This window comes from Podarcis bocagei (assembly GCF_964188305.1).
Source record: "Podarcis bocagei genome assembly, chromosome: 10".
In the NCBI taxonomy this organism is placed as follows: domain Eukaryota; kingdom Metazoa; phylum Chordata; class Lepidosauria; order Squamata; family Lacertidae; genus Podarcis; species Podarcis bocagei.
Window position 1 is genome coordinate 70644969 of NC_138135.1, and position 18878 is coordinate 70663846.

Genomic DNA, 18878 nt, shown 5'->3' on the forward strand with positions numbered 1-18878 from the left:
CCTGCGCGCGCTGATCCCAGCACGCGCAGGCTTCGCGGATCTCTCCCCAAGCAGCGGGAACGTTCCCACTGCTTGGGGAGAGTTGCAGGCATCCCGAAGCCTGCGCGCGCTGATCCCAGCACGCGCAGGCTTCGCGGATCTCTCCTCAAGCAGCGGGAACCACCGCTGGGCTCCCACGGCTTGCAGAGAGCTGCCTGTTTGGGGGCTGGGGTCGGGGGACGCTCGGGCTGCCCCAGCCCCGCGCCTGGGGGGGAAATATTTTTTTCCCTTTATTTCCCCCCCAAAAAACTAGGTGCGTCTTATGGGCCGGAGCGTCTTATGGGGCGCAAAATACGGTACTTGCACTTGTGTATAAATGGTTAGGATGAGGCTGTAAATGTGTTAAGAGCAATACGTTTTATTTTATTTATTGTCTTCATTAGTTGCTCTCCCCCCCGCCCCCCCCCGGAAGATGAACCTCAGAGAGACTTACAAAAATGAACATTAAAAGCAAGGGTAAAAAGAAGGATAAAACAACTTAAAAATATACAAGTAATAGAAATAGAAAACAGATCCAGCTCTACCTAACCCCACTAAATTATAAATAGAAAATTGAAATCCAAAGGTCTGGGTGAATAGTAATGTTTTTACCTGGTGCCCAAGAACAAATAGTGCACCTCCCTCAGAGATGAATAACACAGGGTCTGGGTTGGTTCATATGGAGAGAGGTGGTCCTTGAAGTATTAGGGTCAAAGCCAATTGTACGCAGAAACTAATTGGTCACCAATTTAGTTGGGCCAGAATTGGTGCTATGTACTCAGACTACCTTGCCTCGGTGAGCAATATGTCCGCTGAATTCTGCCCTTAGTAACACCGTTTCTAAGCCATCTTCAAAAGCGCTCCTACTCATTGCAATAATAAAGCACTTTGTACGCCAAAAAACGGTATAGGAAGGATTAAAGATCAAAGTTGCCACTACCATTTTGAGTTCCTCGCTTGGTTTTAAAATGTGGCGTTTTATTGGGAAAAGGTGCATTCTCTCTGTCAGCTGTGTGTTTTGAAATACTGCTTTTGCTCTCTTACTCAGGTGTTCTTCAAATGATGCAGACCAGAATCAGTGCATTGCAAAGTACTGTTGACAGGTATGCCATCCCTATAACAATGATTTAGTAGTTTTAAGTCTTCTGCACTCCAGTGATTTCTAAAACATATTTCGTTTTTCATCAGAATCAGAGCCAAAATAATCGATCCTTACAACAAAATCGTGTCCCGTACGGCACAGTTAGCAAGGCTTCAGGTAAGTTTACAATCATCTTTAATCCCTTACCCTCCAGGAATAACATTTCTTTTGATTGGAGAGGGGGAAAGCGGTTCAAAGAACTATCTACCGATTCTGTCAAAAGGACGGTTTTCTTCTTGTAGGCAGGAATGCAACACTGCTGAGAATAGTAGATGCGTTGTTCAGAAGCATTTCAGGCAGTGTTTCTTTGCAACTTTGCAACAACGAGCCGATATATGAACAAGATTTAATGGTGGCCAGAGACAACTCTGTAGTTTTTCTTCTGACTGAGTGTTGCTATGGTTACTGGTTGGAAGTGGTGGGGACGGGACTCCAAAGACAACACTCCCAGAATAAATAATTGAAACCACGGAATACGTGCACTTTATAAATCCTTGTGGAAAGGAAAAATAAGTTCTCACAAAGCAAATTTACGCTTGGCACAAACTTTCTTCCATATCTGTAATTGCTCATTTCAGCTGAGGTAATTTATATGGGGTTATCTCCTCTTGTGTCTCCCTGGTAGCATCCTTTGTCTAGGGTTATGTAGCTGCCTTCTCATGCTGGGAGCAGTCCTTATTTTTTTCTTTACTTGGCAAAATGTTTTAAAAATTGATTGACTAATCAGCAATGAACTTGGACGGATTCCTCAGCTGCTGCTGTTTTTCAAGTCTTGGATAGTTCAAAACAAATTTTCAAGCTTTCCCCAGCTTCATATGCTTTTCACCAAGTTGGGTTTTTTTACCGCAACATGTGGACACAGTTCTGACTATTTCAACCAAAACTCTAGTCGGTGCTTTTCTGTCCCTCATGCACAAAACCATAGTTACCTTCATAGAGCAGAATGTTTCCTGTTCGCTTTAAAATAAAATAAAATTACAGGCCTCTTGAGCATTGAACCCAATAGATATTGTGCTGAGTTGACATTGACAGAGATGCCCTTTGGTGGTGCAGAGGTAGCAAAGTTTGACTATATGCTTATTTGGATTTAACAGAATAATTCGCAGCTTGTATAACAAGCATAACACACTCTCTGTTTTAATTTAGCCACTCAGCTGCAGCAGCCCCCAAATCTCTTCTCTAGACAATTGCCCTAACATTTAGGTTTTGCTTGATCTACTCTTTGACATGTTTTGGCACTTCTAGAACTCCTGAAAATTGTAATACGTATTTTCCCCTGAAATTGCAGGCGTTTTACTGTGCTCGAACTGTGTAGTGATTAAGAGCTTATGTCAGTTAACCATATTCCAGGCTGTGTCTGTAATGAGTTAAAATAACATTTTGAGTTGTGTGAAAATATATTAAAAAATCCGCACATGCCTCTTTTTTTTCCATCTTCCAGCAGCATAGATAGTGCTCTCAACAGATTACATTAACAGTCAAAATGTCGGAAGTGCATGTTATATAATATAGAACTGTTATGAAATTGAAGGGAATATTTGTCACTAGGCAACTTTAGATGAAGCACAGAGCTCAGATGTAATTTCAGGGTGTGTGTTTTTTTTTTAACATGAGACTTGTTCTTTACCGAAAGTTGCCTCGTCTAGACCACAAATCCTACCAAGGCATCAGATTTCGAATCACTTGTTCTAATAGGTTGTTCACCTTCGAATGTTTTAGGACCATGATTGTACAGTGGTACCTCTGGTTACGAACTTAATTTGTTCCAGAGGTCCGTTCTTAACCTGAAACCGTTCTTAACCTGAGGTACCACTTTAGCTAATGGGGCCTCCTGCTGCCGCTGTGCCACCGCCACACGATTTCTGTTCTCATCCTGAGGTAAAGTTCTTAACCCGAGGTACTACTTCCGGATTAGTGGAGTCTAACCTGAAGCATCTGTAACCCGAGGTACCACTGTAGTTTGTTAAAGACTGCTGGTGTTCTTTAATTCAATGCACAAAAATACTGCATATCATGGAATATCTAATGTAGAATCTGAAACCACACAAAAAAGGGTTACTTTAAATAGCTTTCCGCCGATTAGTTCATTTACCAAACAAGCATGCATAGTACTAATTGGACACAGGAACCGTTGGAATAGATACTCTTTGAAACTAGATCTAATCTTTATGATACAGTGGTGCCTCGCAAGACGAAAAGAATCTGTTCTGTGATTCTCTTCGTCTAGCGGGTTTTTTCGTCTTGCGAAGCAAGCCCATTGAAGGATTAGCGCTATTAGCGCTATTAGCAGCTTTTAGAGGCTTTTAGCGTCTTATCTGCTGATCGGATCAGCTGATAAGCGGCTTAGCGGCTTAGAAAAAGGGGGGGAGGGGGAAAAAACCAGCAGGAACTCGCAAGACATTGTCGTCTTGCGAAGCAAGCCCATAGGAGATTCGTTTTGCGAAGCACCTCCAAAACGGAAAACTCTTTCGTCTAGCGAGTTTTCCGTCTTGCGAGGCATTCGTCTTGCGGGGCACCATTGTACTCCATTAACCAGTGGTCATGTCACTCACATATCATAGAATAGATATTGGTAGAATAGCAGTTGTGGATTTATGTTTGGTTCTCTTTCTACACATTTTAGGTCACCAAGCAACCTGCATTAATTCAGGTTTGGGGAACCTAAACCCAAAAAATGTTGTTGCTCTCATCAGCCACATCCAGCTGGATATGGGATGATGGCTATTGTATTCTAATGGCATCTGGAGAGTCATGGGTTCCCCCGAATTAGTTCTAATTTCATTTGAACTGTGAGAAACCTGTGGCCCTCTAGATATTGTTGGACTCCATTTCCCATCAGAGCCAACCAGCATTAGGAACGATGGGAGTTATAATCTAATAACGTCTGGAAGCTGCCATGTTGGCTGTCCCTGGAATAAACCTAGCTGAAACTTAACATAGTTTCTGGTTTGGGAAGCAGTTGGATGTGCTGGGGAGGAGATGGGAAGCAAAAGTAAAACTAAACTATGGTTTAGGATTCCATCCAAACCAGATATAAATGTCCATGCCATTGAGTTCCCAGTTTAGGTAAAATTTATGATCTATTTTTTCATATTTATGAACTTGGACGTCAAAAGCCACACATTTATACCCCTGGTTTATTCTTATAAACCTGCGGAAAGTTGGCTATAACTTAGTATGTTTGATGGAGAAATAAGTAAATTTTGTTTTGAGAGATTTTGAGTAGGGACTTTATTAGCACTGCATTCAGATATCATTATAAACCAGGCACTTACAATAATTGGTTTCAGGAAATAAAAAAACCAAGATTGAATTTAAATGTGATTACTGTCATTTTAAAGTTTGTACACTGTATATATGTATACTTCAGGCTCCTGCATAAAAGGATTGATAATGTGTTTGTTGTGCTGATTTGTGAAAATTTGCATGCAGAATTAGATCCCGCTCCCTAGAATTGGTTTGGGTTGGGTTTTTTTGAAGAGAGACTTGCACATTTTAAGCCTTTGCCTGCTGCTTTTTGAAGTCTGTAGCGAGACTCTCCATGGTTTTAATACAACAGAATTGCAGTCTTTATCTGTAGAATTCCCTCACTGTGCATTTGTGACTATATGCCCTTCCATCCCCGCAGAGCAGCTTGTAGTTACAACCCTCTGTGGCGTGTTTTTATGATAGTGTATTCCAGATGATATCAAACCATGAACGGAACCATAATGTGATCATACACGCCTATCGTCAGGCCAGAAATGTGCGCTGTGTTTCCACAGCTGGTACTTAACAACTGTATAATAATGTAACATATTGAATATATTCCTAAACTGTGTTTCCTATCAAGGCTTCCTGTGACTTGCTGCGGAGAATAATGCGCATCTTGTATGTCAGCAAGAGACTTCAAGGCCAGCTACAGGGAGGAAGCAGAGAGATAACAAAAGCTGCTCAGAGCCTCAATGAGCTTGGTGAGTTGACTTGGTCATTTTTAGTGGTGCTCTATTTGCTAATGTGAAATGCTTTTTCCTTAAAAAAAAAATGGTATGGGAAATGTGCCGTATTTTTCCGTCTATAAGACGTCCCCTATTTTGGGGGACTCAGATTTAAGAAAATGGGGGAGATGTATCCGCATATAAGACGTCCCCTAATTTTTGACATTATTTTTAAGGTAAAAAAACCTAGTCTTAAACACAGAAAAATACGGTAGTTTCCTTATTTCTTACAGGGGTAATGGACTATATGGAAAAGACAATTCTTAAGTTGGGTTTATTCAGCAATAATGAAAACACCTATGGTGGTGACATTCTCAGTTTTCTAGAGGTGGGAATTTGATTGATGCGGACCGGTTTCAGATATTTTGGAGCTGCCTTTATACGTTTTAAGCTCTGTTTTTATATGTTACATTCAGAGATTGTTGTCCACAGTCAGCATGATGAGTTTTCAATTACTGTTGCCTCAACACTGACTAGATCATGGCTGAGGTCTGGAAAACTTCATGTGCATGTACCTAAAGCACTTCTGTCTGCACACACAGGGATTTGCTTTTTTTCTGGCTGCAGACCAGGGGCAGAGGAAGGTGGTGGGGGTGGGGGTGGGCTGCCCCGGGTGTCACCATTGAGGGGGGGGTGACAAAATGGCGGGCGGCACTCACCGCGGGCCTGCAGCGCGTCTCTCCTGGAAGTGATGCGGTGACTTGGGCGCCCGCAGCCTCCGCGCTGCCCCAAACGGTCCGCCCGCCACCTCCCCCTCAGTTGTAGGGCAGCTGAGTAGGAGGGGGCAGGCAGACTCCTTGGAGGCCCCATGGAGTGTCCTGCCCCAGCTCGCCCCGTCCTGCAGGTGGCTGGCTCCACCCCTGGGGGCAGGGAATGTGTGCTGCCCCGGGCGCCTGATCTGCTTGCTGCAGACTCCGCTGCTGCAGACTCCTGTTTTGTGTTGGGTGCTGCCCAGTATGGGTGCTTGGGATATGGGGTGGGGGACCTACTGTGAGGAGCAGGCGCACACGGCTTTCTCGGTAACTGCTCCAAAACCATCCTTTCACTAAGATACTGTATTTTTTGCTCCTGACCATAAGACGTACCTAGTTTTTAGAGGAGGAATGCAAGGGGGGGGGGATTCTTTAAAGGGAGCGCTGATCCGAGCCTGTATGCATCCCAGGCTCTGCTAAGCGCTCCCTTTCACGAGCCGCCTGGAGCATATGTGCGGTGCTTCCCCCACCTCCCGCAAAAGCCCTCAAGAGCCACACACACGTTCTGCGAGGCTCTTTAAAGAGAGCGTGGCTCTTGGGGGCTTTCGCGGGAGGTGGGGGAAGGGACTGAGGGGCTAAGCCAGAAGCTAGAAGAGCTAGAGGGAGTGCTGCGCAGTGATCCCTCTTGCTGTTCTGGCTTCTGGGGTAGCTGCGTAGCCTGCATTCGCCCCATAAGACGCACACACATTTCCCCTTACTTTTTAGGAGGGAAAAAGTGCGTCTTATAGAGCAAAAAATACAGTACATCTTGCCTCAGCGCTACACTTTTTTGAGACGCAATTGAAGACATACCTCTTCAGTCAGGCCTTCGGAGGTTAGGACATGGAATGGGTTGAGGTTAGTGTATGGTACTCGTTTATCTTACAAAATTAAATTCAGCATAAACTTAAATAACAGAAGATAGTGTATCCGTGCCTTAGTTGGTTTTATATATATGTACTGCTGTCTTTTTAATGAGTTGCACACTGCTGTTAGGGTATGACTGCTGAACTAATCTTGGAGTTCTTTAAACCTTACCCTCTGTTTTGGATGTTTTAATTCAACAAAGTTGATCAGCAGGGGGAGGAAATGGAAGATGCTGACTTGCTTGCTTGCCTGACATAGCATCCCTCTCTGGTGTTATAGCTGCTCAAATTGTGGTTTGTGCCACCTTGGTAAAGTAGTTTAGATTGCAGTGAACTGATCATCATGAAGAAGCATCTGTGGGCAATTTGTTTTTTGTCTTTAATCACCTTTATCGATTATACTTACAATGCAATAATGTGTGCTGTGTGAGTTGGATCTAAGTGAGCCTTCTGTAAAACAGAAAGACACTTTTGCATGTGTAAGGTAGCCCTCTCCCCGAGTTTTGCCAGTTCTTGCAGTCCTGCTGCACCGCTTTATCACATCCCAGGTGGTACTGGAGGGTCTCTCAGTTCCGAAGTCGATTTTGAGGAACCACAGGGGGTTGAAATGAAGAGGAAGGCATGGTAAAGTACTTGATTAGAACTCACTTTAATATATTTCTTGCACCAAACAACCCTTTATCTCTCCAGAGCGATCATATAACTTGCCTGTATCAAGTGATGCACAAGGGTGCACTCTTGACGTAATAATCGCCTTGCTTTATTAGATGAAGGTTCAGGATTTTGTTTTCAACCATGGCCAAACCCAATGCTTTCAGAAAGTCCATACAGAAGGCATAACGTGGCTGACCACCTCCCATGGTTTGTTTCCGGTCTTTGACAATCGCAAGGTGTATTACAAGCAAGTTCAATGTCTTCCTTGAAATTGGCCAATATTTGGTTCTTTTTCAGCTGTCCTAGTGCAGGAAAGCTTCCATTTGATCTGAAAGCACCAGGTTCACGTGATTAAAGGGATGGCCCCCCTAGTGTCTCATGGCCTCTCCAACCCTTATGTGTGGATGTGTGTAGTGGGGAAGACTATGAATGGAAACTCTTCGTTATCAGGCTTCCGGGATGCCTGGAAAGCCTGCATAAAAAGGCTTTGCTGAAGTCATTGTGTAGATGTTAAGTGGTGGTGGAAGTAAGTTGTGTGGCATCGGAGGCAGCAGTGCAGCCCAGCTCCTCCTTAATTGCAGCAAACTCCCTTCAAGTGTGAAGGGGGCAAATGCTTCTACTGCTCCTATGTCTCATATAACCAATGGTTCTGACCTGCTGCACAAGTATCCTACTTAAGTTGAGCAAAAAATTAGCAGGTAAGGTGTTTCTGGTGTAGCACACAGCAGTGCCAGGATCAAACCCCTTATGAATTGCTGTGCAAGAATCACAGCAGGTAGGTAAAGGGTAAAGGGACCCCTGGCCATTAGGTCCAGTCGTGACCGACTTTGGGTTTGCGGCACTCATCTCTGCTAGGTTGGCAGGAGCAGGGACCAAGCAACGGGAGCTCACCCCGTCACGGGGATTTGAACCGCTGACCTTCTGATCGGCAAGTCCTAGGCTCTGTGGTTTAACCCACAACGCCACCTGCATCCCTTTATCACAGCAGGTAAAGGTAAAGGGACCCCTGACCATTAGGTCCAGTCGTGACCGACTCTGGGGTTGCAGCGCTCATCTCACTTTATTGGCCGAGGGAGCCGGCGTACAGCTTCCAGGTCATGTGGCCAGCATGACTAAGCCACTTCTGGCAAACCAGAGCAGCGCACGGAAATGCCATTTACCTTCCCACCGGAGCGGTACCTATTTATCTACTTGCACTTCGTGCTTTCAAACTGCTAGGTTGGCAGGAGCAGGAACCGCGCAACATGAGCTCACCCCGTCATGAGGATTCGAACTGCTGACCTTCTGATCGGCAAGTCCTAGGCTCTGTGGTTTAAACCCACAACGCCACCCATGTCCCTTTATCATAGCAGGTACTAGGCAGCAAAACAGAAATCGGCTACTGGTTCTCAAGGTGCTTAACTGATTGAATTCCTTTTCCATTGGGTCAAGGTTGTACAATAACTAACATTACAATCCTAACCACCTCTACTCAGAGGTAGGCCCCAATGATTCACTGGGGTTTATTTCAAGGTAAGTGGGGTTAGGATTGCAACCTCCAAGGCAGTGTTTTTAAACTGTGATGTTCTGTATAAGCTGGGGATCTTTTCCATAGCACCCCATAACTTTCTTACTTTTCTTTCCTTCCCTTCTGCTCAAAATACCACACCCTTCTCTCCATTCAGATGTTTCACATTCACAAAACTCCTTAGGATGGATTGTAAATAAAAACAAGAGGGTTACTCATCTAGCTGTACAGTAAAATGTTCATTATAGTTTTGTTAGATTGAAGGAAATAACAGCAAGCATACCATGTAATTATCGCAGCGTTGTGCAAAAATGAAGCTTATGCTACTAGCTGTTCAATGAACCGAAACTACGGCGATGCCTGTAATGTTCAATGATTATCACATGAATAATATTTGCTGGCTTAGCTAGTGTATTCTTTGTGCAGCTGAATTTTGGATATGATTGGTATAATGACCCAAAGGGATTTACTGCCAATTAATGCATTTGGTGGAATGTGAGTTTTCCGTTCAGCCTAACTATAGAAAGACGTTTAACCAGAGGATGGGGTTGGGAGAACCAAGCCTGAGTTACTAAATGAATCATATTGGTATTCTGTTTCATTATCAAGCAGAATTTTGGCTTTCCTTGCAGAATTCTTATTTATTACTAATAAAATAATGAATCCAGGGTTCCTGAATATTTTTGTGGGGGGGAGAAGGTGAGCATCTTAGTAAAAAAACAATGAATCCAGCCTCAGCTTTAATAATTCAAAATCAGTATCCCTTTTCCGGATCCCAAATCAGTGATTGCATTACGTGTGTGTGCATCCGTACTTTTCCCGTTTCTCTTTGAGAGAAGGTTTTGTGGGGGCAAACTTCAAGAAGTCAAGAACATGCATTCTTGGGTCTGCACTCCCACCAGTTTCCAAATGATATACATGTACCTATAAATGTTTGTGCGTGCTTTTTAAAATTTGCCAAGGTCATTGTGTGCCATGTTTTCCCCTTTAATTGAGAGTAACGGCGGAATCCCAATCATGTCCACTCAGAAGTAAGTTCTATTGGATTCTGTGGGGCTTACTTCCAGGTAAGAGGGGAAGTTAGGGTTGCAGTCTAAAGCAGCTTATGTTCAAGAGGAAACATACATCCTTTGTGTGATCCGTGGAGTAGTTACTAAGCTATCCTTAGTGTTCAGGTTAGTTGCAGCATACTTAAGGAAAGTTTTGGAACAGGGCCAAGCTGCATGTTAACCATCTTTGGCCTGTGATGAGAAAATACACTGACGAGAATTGAAAGTGCATTGAGGATAAACAGAGGTCTGAGAAATTTAACAGGACAGTGCAAGCCTATGCATATCTACTCAGATGTAAGTCCCATTGAATTTAATGAGGCTTACTCCTGGGTAAGTTAAATGTGTTTGTAGGAGAGGGCTTATTTTGGATATGATTGTATTACGTATTCTGTGTTCTCATTTTGTATTTTCGTGTTGTGAACTGCCCTGTGATCTTTGGATAAATTGTGGTATGCAGATTTAGTAATTAACAATAAATAGAATAATAAGTTGGCTGACATCCTATGCATGTTTTTATAAGGTTATACAGTAGTACCTTGGTTCTCAAACTTAATCCGTTCCGGAAGTCTGTTCCAAAACCAAAGCATTCCAAAACCAAGGCAGCTTTCCCATAGAAAGTAATGCAAAATGGATTAATCCGTTCCAGACTTTTAAAAACAACCCCTAAAACAGCAATTTAACATGAATTTTACTATCCAATGAGACCATTGATCCATAGAATGAAAGCAGTAAACAATGTACTGCAGTCACACAATCAATCAATCAATCAATCAATCAGTAGCTGAACTGGGTTCCACACAGTCACAAAAACAAAACAAAAAACCACAAAAACAAAGACGCAAAAGAAATAGCAAAAACAGACAAACCTCAGCGTAACACTCAAATTGGAAGTGAAACACTCAAAACGGAGCATGTTTGGCTTCCGAAAAAGGTTTGCAAACCGGAACACTTACTTCTGGGTTTGCAGCATTCTGGTTCCAAGTTGTTCAAGTACCAAGGCGTTTGAGAACCAAGGTACCACTGTATCTCATTAGACTTACTTCAGAGCAGAAATGCATAGGATTGCCCTGTAAGACCCCCACCCTCTAAAAAAACATAATAGTGCCCCCACATTGGGAATCTAAAAGGGAACTAAAACTGTGTGAGCTGGAGTCCAAAGTGCTTACACTTTATAGCATGGGACGCGGGTGGCGCTGTGGGTTAAACCACAGAGCCTAGGACTTGCCAATCAGAAGGTCAGCGGTTCGAATCCCCGCAACGGGGTGAGCTCCCGTTGCTCGGTCCCAGCTCCTGCCCACCTAGCAGTTCGAAAGCACGTCAAAGTGCAAGTAGATAAATAGGTACCGCTCCGGCGGGAAGGTAAACGGCATTTCTGTGCGCTGCTCTGGTTCGCCAGAAGCAGCTTAGTCATGCTGGCCACATGACCCAGAAGCTGTACGCTGTCTCCCTCAGCCAATAAAGCAAGATGAGTGCCGCAACCCCAGTGTCGGCCACAACTGGACCTAATGATCAGGGGTCCCTTTACCTTTTTACACTTTATAGCAGGGGTAGTCAATATTCCATATGTTGCACTACGGTTCCCCTCATCTCTGACCATTAGCTATGTTGATTGAGGCTGCAGGCAATTGGGAGTTCCAACAACAAATGGAAGGTCCCATGTTGATCATCCCTGCATGTTTTTATAAGGTTATACGTGGTTTAGGAGAATCTTATGCTCCAAGATTATACATCCTTTCCCACTTGTGTATGGCCATTGCCGGCTGAGATAAAATGAATGCAAGTATGCGCCTAAGCTGTGGATTTGAGAACCATGGTTACGTCCAGGTTCCTGCAGCGAAATTGAAATTTGAAACTGAAACGGCTTCCAGCATAATGCAGTGTTAGTATTTATTAGCTAAGTGCATGTACTTGGCACGACTGTATAAGATATAAAATAAAAGGCCCACTGAGTCTAAAAATAACCCCTATAATTTAATTAAGAGAACACAAGGAAAGGAAAGGGAAAGGAGGAGGAAATCATGGAGAAGGATTTGAATAAAGTAATCAAGAGAATGCAAATTGGAGCAATTATGTGTTTGAGAAATTTCTTTAAAAACGAGGGATATATCAATTACTAGCAGGTAATGTGTTTTCAGCATGTATGGCTAAAGAGGATTTTTAAACATCAATTCAAAACTTAAAAATTATGGCTTGAAAAGAAGAGGGGAATAGGGAGGAGAGTAACAACAACAACAATTATTATTTATTACTGTTGTTGTTAGCACTTATTAGTTGCTTTTCTTTTACAAAAAGTAATCCAAAGCAAGTTATAGAATTAGATTAAAACCAAAATGATTAAAAGCTAAAAACAGAACCTTACATAAAAGGCAGGTCTGATGCATGCTGCTCACAGGATGAGGCCGCAGATATCTAAGAACCTCCACATGAAGGGCTCAAAACACTATGGTGTGTTGTAGGATCTTTAACAATAAATGGAGCCAAATGCATTTGGTATATTCCTTGAATAAAATCTGGTGGCTTGCTAGTATTTCACAGGCCTGGGCATAACTTGTTTCATTCATGGTCGTCTTATTGACAGGAAGCTCTGTATCATGCGCACAGTAGCACATTGGCAGCATCGTTTAGGCACGGACGTCTCCCCAGTTGCATGCAACCAGCACACTCCTGCTGACGCATGCGCCGTTTTCCTTGCCGAAAGGGGGCAGAATGGAATGGGGGAATGCCCACTTGCTCTTGTCCCGGGAACAGAACCCCTGCATAAGAGGGATTCCCCTGTGTCACGGTCCAGTTCACGGGTGAATGAAGTCCTGGCTGGGGACATCGGGACCGGGGCCAAGATGGGAAGGTGAGATCAGGAACGGGAGTCCGGAAGCCAAGAGTCCGAGGGTCACAGAGCCGGGAGTCAAGATGCCAAGGGTCTGGATTAAGAAGCAAGGAGTCACAAAGTCAAGGGTCCGAGGATCAAGAAGCAAGGAGTCACAAAGTCAAGGGTCCGAGGATCAAGAGGCAAGGGGTCAAGGAGCCAAATGCAGCAAGGCAGGAAACGTGTTGCTGTGGCAAAGAGCCGAAGGGAAATGCTGACCTCATATCCATTCCTGGCTCTTGCCACCAGGTGCTGTGAGTTACCAGTTGGCCTCACCTGTGCAGCCGCGCCTTGCCTCTTCAGAACAAACTTAGGAAGGCCCCAGTCCTGTGAAGTCCTGCTGGTCACAGGGCCTGGCTCCTGCACGCACTCTTGACACCCTGTCTTGATGCCATGAATATAGCACATCCCGAGATTCCCATTAAGACCATTACAATGCCGGTTAATTTTGATCTTTGACTAGCCTTGATAAATCTTCTGGCGCCCTTTCAACAAGCAAGAGCAGTGTCCTCAGACCTCATCAAACTTACCTGTTTGAATACAGGACTGTGTCCAGGCACCAGACTTGCAAAGAAGCCCACAATATGTACTAGATCACAAGCGTTATGGCTAGCTCCCCTCACACTTGCCCATATCAGTCTAGTGTGCTTAGCTGTAGTGGGAGGGGAAGAATGTCCAGCTATTATTACAATTCCCTGCCGGTTCATTTTAAGGTGAATTTGACTTGTTGCAAGGGGTGGGAGGTGTGATTACTAGTGAACCATACATCTTAAAGACACCACAGTCTCCACTGACCTTCATTGTAAGAAAACCGAATCCTGGGTAAGTCCTGGGACTTCTGAAGTCTCTTGCTGCTTCGACATTGGGGTATAAATGCTATATATCACCCTATGCACTAAGCAGTCAAATGTTATGGTACCATTGATTACAGATGGTTGTTTGTCTGTTTAATTATTGTATTTTTAATATGTTCTGTATTGTTTTCAAAGGGCCACCATGTTGAGGTGTGTTTTTTTTGAACCATCTCAAAATTTCACACATCCAGAAAACCTTTGGGATTCTATTTCTCAAAGACATGCTCAAAAGAATTATTATTATTATTATTATTTCTTCACATGTTCCAGGCAGGTTTTTTTAAAACCTATGTACAACCCGAGCGTAAGATGGAAGGGCTCACAGCATTAACACTCCAATAGATCTTGGTTCCCCATCAGGTTTATGGCACGTTTCCCAAAGCCATCATTTTTGGTTTCAGCACAGAGAAAGCCCCAGCTCCCAGGTCGCCTCATACACAGACTAACCCAGGCTGTTGTTGTATTTGCCAGATGGTGGCACCTTCAACCAGGCAAGGGACTGGGGTAATGTCTACCCACTCCTGGAGAGCATCATTGCCCTGTTGTTCCTATGGCAACATTCAAGCTCTTCCCTCAGGCAGGTGGAGGTGCTTAACTGGGCCCGCCCAAAGTGAGCCCAAAGTATGACTTTCCTTAATTGGATTACCAGGATCCCTGGAAGCTAAGAAGCAAATAGAAGTACCCTAAATAGTTTTCCCTGTCCCACTGACACTTTCTATCAATGATGTTATGGAAAGCTGCAGTTGTCGGATCAAAATACCTGTGCACTTATCAGTGTAGTAAAGCACCAGAAATTCATAGATCCTTTTTAGCCCTTTAAATTTTAGGTAATGGGAGAGAAAGTAGCTTCTGCGTTTTTCAGTTAGTGAATTTGGTTTAATCCAGGACTGTGCCAGTGTAGCATGTTAGTTCATTTCGAGCAAAGTAGAATAGTATTTAAGACCAAAGTCATATCACTCCAGTGTTTGTCCTTCACACAAGCTATTTATGTACATGAAATCACTCAGAATATAATCCATAATAGAATTTTGAGGAAAGTGCCTCCTGGTGTAATTTTGTATGATATGAAATATCTATTTTTCCCTTTAATGCACAAAAAACAAGCATTTATAACCATCACTAAAAAAAAAAAAAAGGTTGTTGAATAATGGTTCTGTGCTGGAGAGCAACTGGGACCTCGGGTTGTGTGTACTAGATTATTTTTTTAGCTTTCATGATTGCTTCAAAATGTGTTTATTAGAATAGGGTTTATTCACTCCTCTGAAGAGCCTGTTTGAAATGGTGGAATGGAATGGAATCTTACAGGCTATTGCTCATATGCTGGAATGTCACAACTGAAGATTTTAAATTGCTCTGTGTAAGCAAACATTTTGTCTTTTTAGTGGCTTAACAATATTTAATCATTTGAAATTGCCTTGAATCCAAATGAGATGTATTACCCAAGTGTGTGTGTGTGTGTGTTGTCTCAAGCGATAGGTGCTAAAGCATATTGTATGAGACATATCTTTGCTAAGATAATTGCAAGAATAGTATTCTTTCAAATCCCTTATTCTCTCTGGGGGAACATATACTCAGCTGACTAACATGAAAGGAAACCTGTTTCTCTGTCACTGTTTTTGAATTCTTCTGTCATTGCAACCCAGATGGCATACAAGATTGGTTTTGGGTTTAGTTTCATCCTTAAACCATTCCAAAACAGTTTCTGATCTGATAGTGCTTCTGTGCTTGACCGCTGGAAAGTCCATTTTCACACCAGAGAGTGTCAAAGGATTTGAAAGAAGCATCATTATAAATGTTCCCTAAGGTATGGATGCCTGTATTTAACGACACATAGCAGCTGAATAGCTCTGCAGGGAATAGTCAAGGTGGTGTTTGAGTCAGAATGCTTTTGTTATATTTGAAGATCTGTGCAGGGTGATTTTAGCTTGTTGGCAAAATATATTGATCCTGGATAGTCACATCTTTTAAAAATTGATCTGCCCCACTTCTGTAAGGCAATCTTTGCGTGAGTCTCGAGGAGATAATCAATAGCTACCCTAAGCACTACTTTTTAATGTGCTTAAACTCAGAGGTACAGACCTAAATGGACAGGGAGCATCTTTCTGTAAGCCAGCCTTGCAAATGAACCCAACAAGAGTTACTAGCTTGCACAAGAAACAACAGCTTGCACAAGCTGCCCTTCTAACATGGTGAACCTGGCTATTTAGACTGTTTGGCTGCTTAGAAAGAAGACTTAAAAAAATGACTCCATTTATAATATAATAATAATAATAATAATTTATTATTTGTACCCCGCCCATCTGGCTGGGTTTCCCCAGCCACTCTGGGCGGCTCCCACAGAAACCAAAAAACACTAAAATATCATACATTAAAAGCTTCCCTGAATAGGGCCGCCTTAAGATGTTTTCTGAATGTCAGGTAGTTGTCCATCACCTTGACATCCGATGGGAGGGCATTCCACAGGGCGGGCGCCACCACCGAAAAGGCCCTCTGCCTGGTTCCCTGTAGCTTCGCTTCTCGCAATGAGGGAACCGCCAGAAGGCCCTCGGCGCTGGACCTCAGTGTCCGGGCAGAACGATGGGGGTGGAGACGCTCCTTCAGGTATACTGGGCCGAAGCCGTTTAGGGCTTTAAAGGTCAACACCAACACTTTGAATTGTGCTCGGAAACGTACTGGGAGCCAATGTAGGTCTTTCAAGACCGGTGTTATGTGGTCTCGGCGGCCGCCCCCAGTCACCAGTCTAGCTGCCGCATTCTGGATTGGTTGTAGTTTCCAAGTCACCTTCAAAGGTAGCCCCACGAAGAGCGCATTGCAGTAGTCCAAGCGGGAGATAACTAGAGCATGCACCACTCTGGCCAGACAGTCAGCGGGCAGGTAGGGTCTCAGCCTGCGTACCAGGTGGAGTTGGTAGACAGCTGCCTTGGATACAGAATTGACCTGCGCCTCCATGGACAGCTGTGAGTCCAAAATGACTCCCAGGCTACGCACCTGGTCCTTCAGGGGCACAGTTACCCCATTTCCCCCACCCCCTCTGCCCAGTGCAATTCCATGGTTGTTGTGGAGGAAGTTAGAGACTTGCCTTCCTCTGTGGCTGACATGGAAGCTAAGCAAGCTGGCAGAAGAGGGGTAGAGCAGGTTGTGTCTCCTCTGCCAGCCTGCTTAGTTGCCTGCATGGAAGTTGCAGTTGGTTCTGGCTACCAGGCAAGTTGTTAAATGCAAGACAAACTCTTGATGTAAGAAACCCACCTTGTGTTTGGAGGACGACAGGTTTGCGATCTCCATAGATTCTGCTGTGAAGGCTGATGAATCTATAGTGGACAGATCTTCTGAAGGGCATTCTTCTGAAGTTGGTGGCTCTCTGCACAGTTCGTAACCTTGACTGTGAAGGGTACAAAATGGTACAGGGATGCTCCAGAGGTTTGTGAGGCTTGTTCAGGTGGCAAACTATGGTTTTCCAAAACCCAGGAATTTGCTAGTCAAGTGAATTTGGTGGTGGGGAGTGTGCAAGCGCCGAGCTCATTCCAGAAATGCCGAACTGGTTTGGCGTTGCAGCTGAAGCAACCTGCCCTTTGGGACACTGTGTTTGGATGATCCTAATTCTGTTTAATAAGCTGAGACATGAACAAGTCTTTTGGTTACTCATGTAGCTCTTGGGGCGAACAAAGAACAAACTGAGAAATTAAGAAGTCTTCAGTTAAGTACAGTTTCCTATTTTGTTCGGATAGGGAAACTACTTCCTGATCTTCTGCTTATTACAGTGGTACCTCTGGTTGCGAACGGGATCCGTTCCGGAGGCCTGTTCGCAACATGAGCAGAAAGCAACCTGCGTCTGTGCACGTGCGGGTTGCGATTCGCCACTTCTGCGCATGCGCATGACGTCATTTTGTGCGTCTGCGCATGCGCAAGTGGCGAAACCCGGAAGTAATCCTTTCTGGTGCTTCTGGGTCGCCGCAGGACTTATCCTGAAAGAACGTAATATGAAGCGGACTTAACATGAGGTATGACTGTATTTTGCTCCCATTGTGAAGAAAGGAGCTGCCTACAAGAGCAAGATACTTGTTCATATATTTAGCTGATTAGATAAAATATGATCAGCTGAACAGTCTTATGCAACTCACAATTTGCCTTGTGCAACACACTACCTTGGAGTAAATCCTACTGAACTCAATGCAATTTACTTATTAGTAGGCATGCTGTACCTAGGCTAACATTGTTACAGCAGGCGCTTGGAACAACCCAATGCAACTCTAGAACACTTTAAAAAAATGTTGTTTGGTAGTAAAATATGGCACTATTATTGGCTGTACACTTATCGAGTTAAAACCATCTGTCAGAGGAGGACAGGAAATTTGAATTAAAGATGGTAGTCAGATAACTAAAGAGCAATCAACTATTTTCCTTCATCTGACTGATAAGAGGAACAAGGACGTGCTATCTGATATGACCATTGTTCCCTTTAACCATGAGCGATTGCAGAGTTGTTGAGGCAAAAGCAGTGCTGGCGAAAAATGATATTGCAAACACAACACATTTATCAAACATTTAAGGAGGCTGTCCGCCTAAAAATCTAGTGTTTTAGTACATACAATCTAATGTCAGATCCGGTAGCTGCCTCTTTTTAGGTGTCTGTTTCAGATTATAACCCTTGTACAGTCATACCTTGGTTTGCGAACGCCTTGCAAGTTGAACGTTTTGGCTCCTGAACGCCGCAAACCTGGAAGTGAGTATTCCGGTTTGCTAATGTTCTTTGGAACCTGAACATCTGACACGGCTTCTGTAGGAGCTTCCTGCAGCCAATCGGAAGCCACGCTTTGGTTTCCAAATGTTTTGGAAGTTGAACGGACTTCTGGAATGGATACTGTTTGACTTCAAGGTATGACTGTACAACATTTAATTTCCTTCCACCGTAGAGATGGAAAGGGCTGTTTCAGAAAGATGTTGCTTTGCCACCGGATACATGACGATAGAATCACATGCAAGATCCAAACAGTTGCTTATGGGAAGCCTAGTCTTGTTGAATTGGTATCGTTGGCTTAGACCGTAAGAGGAATTAATGCAGGCGAGTTGTTGAAAGCATATATCCTGTCTCCCTTTGCACTTCCCTGTTCACCCTCAGAAGCCTCTCTGGAAGATCTGGGACCTCCCTGAACATTGTAGGCTGGGACAGGACTGACTTTTCCTAGCCCCTCCAAGCCCAGCCCCACATTTTCACGGG

At 43.8% G+C, this 18878-nt stretch overlaps 1 protein-coding gene and 1 long non-coding RNA gene across 5 annotated transcripts in view; one reads left to right on the top strand and one right to left on the bottom strand.

The window, feature by feature from the left end:
• The window catches only part of COG5 (component of oligomeric golgi complex 5), a 172810-nt gene that overhangs the window by 18867 nt on the left and 135065 nt on the right, over positions 1-18878 (top strand). For all 4 annotated transcript variants that reach the window (XM_081211547.1, XM_081211548.1, XM_081211549.1 and 1 more), the window contains exons 4-6: positions 1067-1121; positions 1207-1276; positions 4992-5112. In XM_081211547.1, coding sequence (XP_081067673.1) covers positions 1067-1121; positions 1207-1276; positions 4992-5112 — 246 coding nt within the window. The remainder of the gene's footprint in view (positions 1-1066; positions 1122-1206; positions 1277-4991; positions 5113-18878) is intronic.
• Positions 12393-17260, bottom strand: LOC308596066. The gene is made up of 2 exons (XR_014012298.1): positions 16910-17260; positions 12393-12864 (listed from the first exon to the last, which is right to left on the bottom strand). It is a non-coding gene; the product is annotated as an uncharacterized lncRNA (long non-coding RNA).